At 55.4% G+C, this 10,701-nt stretch overlaps 3 protein-coding genes across 5 annotated transcripts; 2 read left to right on the forward strand and 1 right to left on the reverse strand.

Annotated features, from left to right (window-relative positions):
- The first annotated feature begins 64 nt into the window (after positions 1 to 64).
- On the forward strand, positions 65 to 3,032 carry fbxo34 (F-box protein 34). The gene is made up of 3 exons (XM_086127096.1): positions 65 to 605; positions 1,337 to 1,452; positions 1,540 to 3,032. Exon 3 carries the CDS (start codon positions 1,547 to 1,549, stop codon positions 2,789 to 2,791), a length of 1,245 nt encoding a protein of 414 aa, XP_085983222.1. The 5' UTR covers positions 65 to 605; positions 1,337 to 1,452; positions 1,540 to 1,546; the 3' UTR covers positions 2,792 to 3,032.
- Positions 3,033 to 3,069: 37 nt separating this feature from the next.
- jmjd7 (jumonji domain containing 7) lies at positions 3,070 to 6,438 on the reverse strand. 2 transcript variants are annotated; one of them, XM_086127098.1, is made up of 9 exons: positions 6,265 to 6,438; positions 5,577 to 5,730; positions 5,353 to 5,491; positions 4,750 to 4,834; positions 4,621 to 4,677; positions 4,443 to 4,538; positions 3,959 to 4,035; positions 3,720 to 3,879; positions 3,070 to 3,589 (listed from the first exon to the last, which is right to left on the reverse strand). In XM_086127098.1, the coding sequence occupies exons 1-9, from the start codon at positions 6,311 to 6,313 to the stop codon at positions 3,501 to 3,503; spliced, it is 906 nt and encodes a 301-aa protein (XP_085983224.1). In that variant the 5' UTR covers positions 6,314 to 6,438; the 3' UTR covers positions 3,070 to 3,500. The 2 variants fall into 2 exon arrangements, with proteins under 2 accessions (XP_085983224.1, XP_085983223.1); XM_086127097.1 differs by having other exon boundaries at positions 4,750 to 4,864.
- A 97-nt stretch (positions 6,439 to 6,535) lies between these two features.
- Positions 6,536 to 9,842, forward strand: lrrc57 (leucine rich repeat containing 57). 2 transcript variants are annotated; one of them, XM_086127370.1, is made up of 6 exons: positions 6,536 to 6,840; positions 7,253 to 7,379; positions 7,781 to 7,916; positions 8,011 to 8,279; positions 8,578 to 8,763; positions 9,336 to 9,842. In XM_086127370.1, exons 2-6 carry the CDS (start codon positions 7,296 to 7,298, stop codon positions 9,375 to 9,377), a joined length of 717 nt encoding a protein of 238 aa, XP_085983496.1. In that variant the 5' UTR covers positions 6,536 to 6,840; positions 7,253 to 7,295; the 3' UTR covers positions 9,378 to 9,842. The 2 variants fall into 2 exon arrangements, with proteins under 2 accessions (XP_085983496.1, XP_085983495.1); XM_086127369.1 differs by having other exon boundaries at positions 6,539 to 6,840; positions 7,229 to 7,379.
- The last annotated feature ends 859 nt before the right edge of the window (positions 9,843 to 10,701 follow it).

A 10,701-nucleotide genomic window follows, 5' to 3' on the forward strand; every position in this document is an offset into this window, starting at 1 on the left:
AGTTTATCTGGAAAAGAACATAAGAAGGGCACAAGCAAGACAGGGGGGGGGGGGAACAAAGAAGGGAAGGAAAGAAGGTAGAAATTAAAAACAGCGAAAGAAAAATCTGGAAAGGGAGGATGAAGGAAGGAAGCATCATCGAATGCTTGAAAAACAAATATCCAATTCTCCTCACCTGAGTCTGAGTTCATACGTAATGTGACAGACACCTGCTGGTGTTCATGAAAAAAAAGCACTTTTTCACAACCTCGGTCTCTTTCTCAAAATTGAACGCTATGATGAGATCTATTCGCACAGTTTTTGCTATTTGTGTCCCCTCCCGTTTGCGACCCTCGTGAGGATGAAGCAGATCAGGAAAAAAAAAGGATCACTCCACGAAACGAAGAAGAAGCTCTCGAGCGCAGGTGCGTGCTATCTTCTTCACCGTAGACGATCTTCGTACGTCCGATGACGTCACGGCGCCGCGGCGCCAGCTGGAGGTAAAAGCCAAAGTGAAGACCGACGTCAAGGTCTCGTCCGTCGTGGAAGTGCCGCGCGCGTCCCGAGCCTTCTTGGGAGGCCCCGAAGGCTCCGTCGCCGGCCTATCAAGGACGATTCGGAATCAGGTGAGTCGCGCTGTCTGTTGTCGGCCTCTCGCGCCTGTTAGCTTGCGATGCTAACAAACATTGCGCACATCGATCGAGCCCGGTGACGGACGCGACCCCGCCGACCGGCAACCAGGTGTGCGCCGGTATCGGGCGTCCGCGGCGCCGTTGGAGCTCGCACACCTCGCGAGGGTGCGCGGCTCCCGTTTTCGACCGTTTGGGCCTTTTCAAGTCGACTTGAGCGTTCGGTGAACGCATGTCACGACGATCACCGCCTCGCAGGGCAGTGCGCAGCGCTCGGTGTTGCGTGCAAATGGCGAACTCGTTGGGAGAAGGCGAAGGAAGGTTCGGGGGGGGGGGGATGAAAAAAACGAATGGGAGAATGGCATAAGGAAAAAAAGTTGGGGAAGGAAAAGAAGCCAAGAGAAAATGAAGGAATGACGGAAGGAGAGGAGAGGAGAGAAGCGAAGCAAGCGGGAAGGCGCAGATGAAAGAGGAAGAAGATTGGGGGGAGCAGGTGGAAAGAGGAGCTCAGTGGAGGAGAAGGGAAAGTCAGGAGAATGAAAGAAGGAAGCGTGAAGAAAAGATGAGCGGAAGAGCGAAGAGAAAGGAACGCCCATGAGGACGAGCGCCTGTTGATTTTTCGCTGAACTTTACTCTGCGCTCATTTTGTCGCAAATGTTGACGTCAAGAATAAACTCCGCGCCGATTGCCGAATGGTGAGTGTCCCGCCTGAACTTTGAACCCCGCAGGTCATCACCCGTTGACGAGCCCTCGTCGCGCTCACCTGGCGCGACATGTGACAAGCGGTCAGTCGTACCAGGCTCCTCCTCCTTTGACCCTAAGCCAATCGAGGCGCCATCTGGAGGTAAAGCCCGCCTCTAGGCCACCCGCGGTCGTCCAACGCGGCGACCCTGTCACCTTGTCAAGTTGACGTGCGCTTCCCCGTCTCCAGGCCCGCCATGCACGTCAAGCCGCTGCGCTCCGAGCTGTGCGTGGATTTGTCGGGGTTTGGCACGCCGCCCCGGGCCGTCAACGGTGGCGGGCGCCGCCCCCTCAGCGCCATCGCTGGCAACACGCTGAGGGGGCGGGCCGCCCCGCCGCCGCCGCTCTCGCTTTGTCCGGCCAAAGACGATCCCGCCGCCTTCCTGGACATGTGCGCCGTCATCAAGCCGGGCCACGTCCGCGAGAAGATCGCCCTCTTCGCTCCGGACCCCGGCTGCGTCCGCGCCCCCTCGACCCGGGCCGCGAAGGTGAAGAGCAGCCGGCGGGAAAATGGCGACGCCAAGCGACGGCGGAGGTCCGCGGGTCACAAAAACGGGCCGCCCGCAGGCGCCTCCGACCGGAGTTGGACGGAGGGGGCGGAGCCCAAGGTGTCGGTGGGCGCCACGGTGGCGTTCCTGGAGCGGCGGCGCCGCAGCGGCGGGCGCCACGCCGGGCTGCCGCCCCTGCCGGAGGACCCGGAGAGCGTGCGCGTGTCGGACGTGGTGGCCAAGCTGGAGCGTTTGCAGCGTCGCGACGGAGGGGGGGGGGCCTTCACGAGACCGAGGAGGTGGGTGGGCCGCCTCCTGCTGACCGCCGGTCCCGCTACGTCCGCCGACACTCGGCGCGACGACCCGACCGGACGCTCCCGGTCGCCCCCCGCGGGCGGCGGCGCGACCCCGGAGACGCCGCCCTCGCTCGGGGAGACCGAGCCCCCTCCCGGGTTGCTGTTCCTCTCCGCGCCCTCGCCGCCGCCCCCTCGCGTCCGCTCGTACGAGTCGGGGGCGGAGGCGCCCGATGACTTTGCGGAGACGAGGCGGCGGCTGCGCGAGCTGCTGGAGCCGCCGGCCACTCTGGCGACGCTGCCGCAGGACGTGCTGGCGGGCGTCTTCGCGCTGTTGCCCACCCGCAGCCTGGCGGCCCTCAAGTGCGCGTGCCGCTACTTCAAGTCGGTCATCGAGAGCTACGGCGTGCGGCCCGCCGACTCCCTGTGGGTGTCGGACCCCCGCTACCGCGACGACCCCTGCAAGAAGTGCAAGCGGCGCTACGGGCGCGGCGACGCGTCGCCGTGCCGCTGGCACCACAAGCCGTACTGCCAGGCGCTGCCGTCGGGGCCCGGCTTCTGGCTGTGCTGCCGCCGCCTGCGCAGGGACGCCCCCGGCTGCAACGTGGGGCTCCACGACAACCGCTGGGTGCCCGCCTATTGCGGCGGCGGCGGCGACTGAGCTGCGCGGCAACCTTTTTAGCCAGCCCTCCTCCCTGACTTTTGTTGGCTGAGGAAGGAGTCTCGGGCAGGACTCGCTTCCACAACTGGAAGTCGCAGCTCGGGCGGCCATTTTACATTTCTTTAGTTTGTTTTTGGGGAGGGGTGCGATGTTTGTTTACGTGTACATAAATATGACTTTTAAGAAAGCCAAGTGGATGTATTGAAGATGCTGCAATAAAAAGACAGATTTAAAAAAAGAAAAAAGTACTTTTTGATGAGAGCCTCTAACCCGTTGGCTTGTTTTTCTCGGATTTAATCTGAAAGCAAGCCAACGGTTATCTGCGCTGGCGGCCATTTTAAAAGTTTGACATTTTCTGACGGCAGTCGCGAGTTTGGACAAAGTACGTGCGCGGGGGCGTCGTACACGGCGGCCGGCCCCACATCGAGGGCAACATCTTCCCCGAGTGGGATTCTGGAGCGGACTGAGCCGTGACACTTGAACCGAGGCGTGCGGCTTACGTGGCTCGGAGCGCGAGAAGTGACGGTTTTTGGTGGCGTCGGCAGTCGGGGCTTCATGAACGAAAATGCACAGGTGCGACTATTTTGGCTCCGCCTCTGGACACGGTTCACACCAAGTCCTGATCAAGTCGTCGTCGGGTTTCATCGAGACCCGATTTGTCACGTCGCCCCCGCGCGGCTCTGCGGCGCGCCGCGGGCCGGCGCTCGGCTCAGTGTTGGGCGGTGACGGCTGCGATGTCGTCCAGAAGCGTGAAGTAGTTGTACTTGATGTCAAAGTCCATGTCGTACCAGAAGTTCACTGGAAACACAAACAAACACGCAGCCGTATAGTTTTACGAAAATGACTGTAAAAGCCACGGACGAATCCCGTGTGTGTTTTGACATGCTCCCGATTGTTTGTCTTCCGTCTCCCGTTTTGTGCAACCGACCTGCGACGCAGCCGTGCGACTGTCTGACGTGGTGGAACCACAAGGACGGCAGGTAGAGCATCTCTCCCGCCTTCACGCTGCAGCGCAGCGGTCTCGCCCGTCCGTACGCGGGGTAGCGCTGCAGGTCCGGGGCCAGCGGGTCCACGGGGATCCACGGCACCTGGCGGCGGGGGACGCGGGCGGGGCCGCAGTGTCAGAGAGGACGCCGGAGCGACTCGCCGCCGCTCGGACGCACGCACCTTCTCGCCCTCGCTCCGGTCCACCACCTCAAAGTCGCCGTCGTCCTTCTGGCGGTAGACCGCGGGCTGGTAGAGGCCTGGTGGCGCATGGTTACCGTGGTTACCAGAATCCGGCATCGGAAGTAGACGACGGGACGTTGCTGTTGCTATGGTTACCGTGCACGATGTTACAATGTTACGACGGTTACCGTCGAGTATGTTACAAAACACGAAACTCGCATTTGCTACCTTCGCCGACACTCGCGACCGTGCGCTCGTCGTTGGGATACGGGCTTGTTACTACGGCGACGGAAAGGGCCGCGACCCGTCACGATGGTTACCGCCAGCGTTAGCGTTAGCGCCGGTGCCGTTACCGTGGTTGCGGCTACCAAAATGTTTGCTATCGTGGTTAGCAAGTAAAGGCCGTTGCTACGGTGATGAGCGTAACTGTTAGCAAGCCCGCTATGGTCAGCGCGGCGGATGTGAGCACAGTTGCCATGGTTACCATAAGGAATGAAGGGTCTGTCGGTGGGTGGCAGCAGGATGAAGTCCTTCTGTCCAGAGATGACGCAGTAAAGATTCTCGTAAGGATCTTTGTGTACTGAAACGGGAAGCGGAACGCCGTTTTTTTTTTGTTTGGTTTGGTTTTGTTTTCATCAGGCAACGCGGCGAGCAGATCTCACGAGACGTGATGGCGTTGGCCTCGCCGAGCCAGAAGTTGACGGCGTCGGGGAACTTCCCTGAACAAAGGACAAAGGGATCAGCGACGGGGGCGCGCGTCAAACGGCCGCGAGCGCGCAACGCGCGCTCACCCAGCGCCGCGCTCATCCAGGCAACGTGCGCGTCCACGTCGGCCGTCAGCTCGGGGAGCTCCTCCACTAAGTTGGAACACTGCTTCTGAACGTACAACACGCCGCGCTGCTTCACCTGATGCGCGTGCGCACGCAAACGCCGTTGATAAAAATGCAAGCGTTGGTCTCATTTTTGGAATCGACTCTTTTGGCTCTGCTTTATTTCTCGTGAGACTCTGACATGCAGTATTGTGATCCCCCCCCCCCCAGCCCCCTGGAAAACCTTTTTTCCCCTTCTTTTTTTCAAACTTTCCACCATAGCCTTTTTTTTTACGTAAAACCACATGATTTCTGAAAAACTATACATTATTTACTATACAAACAAACCATCAGAAATGATCAGACGGCTATTTTTTTTTCTCCCTGAAGAGGATTTTCTTGAGAAATGAAATTGTAAATAAATAAATAACGTTGATTTATTTCTTTATTTGTTTAGAGGGGGGGGGGGCGGGGGGATCAGAAGGCGTCCAAAGTTTAGGAAGCACTTTTGCACTCGATCGGAGTCCCTCATGTCGACTCTTTCGACTGCGCTGCGTAGCAAGCGCAACGTGTTGTCATCCGTACCTTCCCTTGGATGACGTCCAGCACGGAGGAAAAGCTCATGCGCCGCTCCTCAGGCGTCACGAATCGATCGCCGTCGACGGCGTCGGCGTAACCGTTGGGGGTGACCGCCACGCTGATGACCTTGGAGCCCACCTTCTCCCTGCGGACAGCAAGCGAGAGGCCCGCCGCTCCAGCCGGGTGTCCTCGGACGCCCGTCGGCGGGACTTTTAAACTTCACCTCCTACCTGAGGTACGCGGGCGTCCACCTGGACAGAGCCGGCCAGTGGTCCAAGGCGTTACGTACGACGCACGGCTTGTTGGGAGCGATCCATTGGCGGTAGAAGTCAAGCGGCTCGGGTGGACCGTCCACGTAAGGCACCGATTGGCTCAGATACAAATCTGAAAGGGTAGAATCATCCAACGTTGTACGCGGCGGTATGCGCTCGTGCCGATACAAGTAGAAATAGTGGAGGTAGTTAGCAGTGTTGCAAGTTGCGATATGGCTCTCAATTGCAATGCAAATCATTCAGTCGTGAAGCGGTGTAAATTCAACGCAGCAAAAGTGCAGTACTTAATCTTGTAGGCAGACGTGGTAATTACCACTACGTACTCGGTACTACAAGTACAGCACTAGTAATATTACTTCAAGTAAAAGTAGTGCTGTTATTATTGTCGAGGTAGTGGTAGGACGGGGTGTAGAACTAGCAAAAGAGTAGTATTCGTAGAGTAGGAGGTGTTAGCAGCACTAGACTTGTAGTTATCCAAATAGAATGACAACAAGTCGAGGAAGAATCTGTATTAGTAGTAAGGTTATCAATGATATTAGTTTTAATCGCCTAAACATAATAATAGTGTAAATATTACTAGTACTAGCATATTAGTAGTCATACGTATGTTACAAGTCAGCACTTTCAAAAATATCTACGGTCGTACCGTGAGCCTCTTCTGCGAAATGAATCAGTCGCTCCTTCACGGCGTCCATGACGTTTATCAATTGCTCATGCGGTGTTCGATAAATATCACGAGTCAAAAATCACATTTTTGGACGCAGCCACTCGGCCCACGCTGTTTTGTTGACAGACTCTGCGCCTGCGCAATGAGTCTTCGTCAGCCGCCTTCTTCCGGTCGGACGACCGGAAGCTGTTCGGCTGCGCGGAAATGCAAATCACAGGAAGCAAGTTACGTCACCAAACTTTTCCAGACACAAATATTAATGTGATGAAATCGATCTTTTTGCATGGAGACGTTACAAATCTCGATGAATTGTAAATGATTATACGGAGTGACGATGACGTCTTTCCTCTAAGACGTCAACAAACGCGCTGTACTGCGCGTGCGTAATATGTCGTCACATGTGCGGATTATCTGTTCACAGTTACAGGGCGGCTCTCTTCTCTGAACTTTTAAAAAAACATTTTCTGGTCAAAAAATATTTTCATCAACATAGTGGATGTTTAAATCGTCTCCAGGTTGTACTACGAGAAGAGCGCAACGATTCGTCACTGTGACGTAAGTGAGCCGCCTGGCCGAGTCTGGAACTATGCTAGCGCTTAGCGTGGCAACTGATGTTTCGCTTATGTTACTTTAGCTTCGCCCCCTGGTCCCCATAACACATACACACACAGCCACTCTGTCGCGCGCCGAACCTTCTGGTCGAGTGGTTCGAGTTTCCGTCGCCTTTTACGACTCATGATAACGAATGATAAACAAGCAGACATGGATGCTGCGGCAATTTAGCGCCCCCGGCGACAGGCTGATGTCATCAACTTTGGTACCGACGAACTTCCATCTTATTCGATTGACAGCTGGAGGTCCGCGACGGTTGAATATTTCGAATCGCAGTGTCACGTGACGTGTTGATTTTTCTTGAATTTCTTTTTTTTTTTTTTTAATTGAGGTTGCAATCGACGTTGATGCGCAGGACAGTGCCGCCGTGACGGAGAAAGTTTGGACCTTCCGTCCGGATGGGGAACAGCGCTCTCAAGTCCCACCTGGAGACTTCCCAGAAGACGGGAGTATTCCAGCTCACTGGAAAAGGACTTCCGGAGGTGAGACGGATCCCATTTTAGTTTGACGGTCTGTATTTTGAAGTGCGGTGTGGATTCTACTTGTCACGGTGTTCCAATACTGTCCGGGCTCAGCAAGTTGTTGTATTATAGATCTGTTTTCAGCTACGGTCAGCATGTACGCGTATCACAGTAGTACCACGTAGAGCCACATCATTTGTATGTTGCGGTTGCGTGTTGTCTTTTACGGTCAGCATGTCCTGGTACCTTATTGGTCCTACAATATATATATATATATTTTTTTAAGTCAGCAGTTTGTGGCACCACGTGGGTTCTATAACCTGTACCTGTAATGACCCAACCGAGGACCTCGCCAAGCGTCCGTGCTGCTAGTTGTCGATGCTAAGCTAACGGGTTCCGATACGGGACCTTGCGGTCTTCAGTTTCCCGAGGAACTGCAGCGGCTTAAGGCAAACCTCCGAACCGTGGACCTGTCTGACAACAAGTTGGAGTGGCTTCCTCCTTCCATTGGAAACTACGCGCAGCTCCGGAGTTTGACCCTCAACGCCAACAGGCTGGGTGAGTGCGAATGGTCACCATCCAAAGGTAGGCGGCGCTGGAACGAGGCGCCAAATTCTCCGACGCTCACGTGGGGTTGCTTGTTGGTCCTCAGGCGGACTCCCCGACGAAATCGGGAAGCTGAAGAAACTGGAGACTCTTAGTCTGAGTTCCAACCGGATCCAGCATCTCCCGCCCACCATGGAGCAGCTCAAGGCCCTGCGGACCCTCATCCTGGCCGGGAACCGCATCTCGGAGTTCCCCGGCGGACTCGGAGGCCTGAGACACCTGGATCTGCTGGACTTGTCCCGCAACCGGATTCGGAGCGTGCCGCCAGCGGTGTCGGAGTTACAAGTCATTGAGATCAACCTCAACCAGAACCAGGTACCAAAAAGAACCCCGGCCCGTTACCGAATCACCAGATCGACCCGGCGAGAGCCGCAACCCCGATGACGTACTACAAACCCCGTTCCAATCGCGTCAGGACGTGGTGCGTTTGACGGCTGCGACAAAAAACCGGGACGGGGTCTCGTTTCCGACTGCGCGAGGTCACCTTTACTTTGAGCGGCGTTTTCGGAAGGGAGGACGCGCCCGACATCGATTTTGTAAAGTGTTCCTGAGGCGGCGAGGCGATAGAAGCCGGGCAGATCCGGGAACCATGGAAGTTGCGCCGGTCTTCCAGATCTCGCTGCTGTCGGCGGACGTGTCTCGGTGCCCTCGCCTCAAAGTTCTGCGCGTGGAGGAGAACTGTTTGGACCTGGCCGCCATCCCGCTGTCCGTTCTGAACGAGTCGCAGGTGTCTCTCTTCTCGGTGGAAGGAAACCTCTTTGAGGTCAAGAGTCTCCGGGACCTGGAGGGCTACGACAAGGTGAGGGCGCTCCGGCCGCACCGCCGCCGGATGGGCCAGGCCGGGCGCGGCTGACGGGTTCCGCCGGCGGCTCGGCCTTCCCCACAAGCCGGCGCGTATTCTGTCGTCGATACCGCGGAGAACAGTCCTGATTTTGCGAAGAGCAAATCTTCATTCCGCGGCGTGAAAATGGATTCTCCGCAGTCGCTTTAAAAAAAATGACCGAAAACGACCGGTCGTCGAGCAAATTCATGGACAGAAGAAGTCCGATTTCCTTTGGGAAAAGATCTGCAAAATCATCAACGTCGGCATGTTCGGTTTCAGGTTGCTCGATTTATTTTGGGTGAAGAGAAAAAAAAAAGCGGAGCTGGGTGGGGGAGTCTTATTTTGAAGGTTTCCCCGTTTCGACGGCACGTCGCGGGAACGAAGCGACGGCCATAAGCGCCAATCGTCTGCAAACGAGAAAACTTCAACCGAACGGAAGCGTTCGTAGACCGGATGAGCGCCGTCGGTTGTGTTGTTGCTACGGCGACCCGCTCGGTGCTCGGGCCGATCGGAGAGCAGCATTTGACGGCCGCGTTCTTCCCTCCCAGTACATGGAGCGTTTCACCGCCACCAAGAAGAAGTTTTCCTGAAAAAAACGCCGCCGCCTTGTCCTCCTCTTCCGACGCCAAACGGGGAAGGAGAATTTGGAAGAAGAGCCCAAAGACGATCGCCGTTGTGTTTCCCGCCAGGAAGTCATTTGTCCCCGCCGAGGATGCAGGAAAGACGAAGTCGTCGGATGCCCGTCGTCCGACGGCGTTGCCGTGTCGGTGTGTTTGCATATAACGGCTACCGCACCGAGAGTTGTTTGCCCTTAGCCGCCGTTTCTTTTTTGTCACGTGATTGAGAGATGAACTCTCACGATAAAAGCGGACCTGGAAGGACCTGCTGACTCGACCAAGGACACCAAACTGTTTTCACTCATGATGTGGGCTTGTAAAAAAAAAATAAAAAGTTGCTTTTGTTGATCAACTATTAACTCCAATTCTCTCATAGTATCATTCATAATTTAAATTGAATCAATGAACAATTGCTCAATAAAGAAAATGTCAAGTGTATTTATTGACAATTAATCAATCGGTTGGATATATCAGTAAAAAAAAAAAAAGTAATGTCATTTTCCCTCATTTGTAGCTCATCCCTGGCGAGGATCGGTGTTTGTGTTTTTGGGTCGTTTTTTTTTTTTAATCCCCCCCCCCCACACACACACACTCTCCCAAGTTCCTGGTCAGTGAGTCCCCTGCTCCCCATCCTCATCAAAATCACCATCAATAATTATGACGGATGGCAGCCAGCCGCCACCGGCCCAGCTGTCTTCGGGCAGTAGGCGGAGGACACCCTGAACCGCTTGCCAGCCAATCGCAGGGAACGCAGAGACAAACAAACATCCACGATCACACTCACACCTCGAATTTAGTGTCCAATAATAATAATAATGCGATTTTATTTATAAGCGCCTTTCAAGACACTCAAGGAGACGTTACAATAAAAGAAGGAACACTTGACAATTTGCAATCTGCCTGCCGTGCATGTTTTTGGAATGTGGGAGGAAAGCGGAGTACCCAGAGAAAACCCACGCCAACAGGAAGGCCAGAGCCGGGATCGAACCCACAACCTCTACGCCGGGCATGTCCAGCTCCGGGCCTGGAGGGCCACCAACCTGCCCGCTTTCCATCCCCCCCCCCGGCTGCAACACACCCGATTCAGATGAGCAGCTCTCAAGCAGCAGCTGAACGAACCTGATGATTCGAATCAGGTGCGTCGATCGCCGAGACGCTCTGCGGTTGAACGTGATTCCTAATCGTCTTTATGTTTTTCGGTAAACATAAATGCGCAGAAAATATGGCCAAGCGTCTTATTTCGAAGGCGTGGAATTCCACATCCGGTGCGGTCACCTGACGTCACCGTCACAACCTC

This window comes from Hippocampus guttulatus, chromosome 13 (genome assembly GCF_054856545.1).
Source record: "Hippocampus guttulatus isolate MCC_2025c chromosome 13, RoL_Hgut_1.0, whole genome shotgun sequence".
In the NCBI taxonomy this organism is placed as follows: Eukaryota; Metazoa; Chordata; class Actinopteri; order Syngnathiformes; family Syngnathidae; genus Hippocampus; species Hippocampus guttulatus.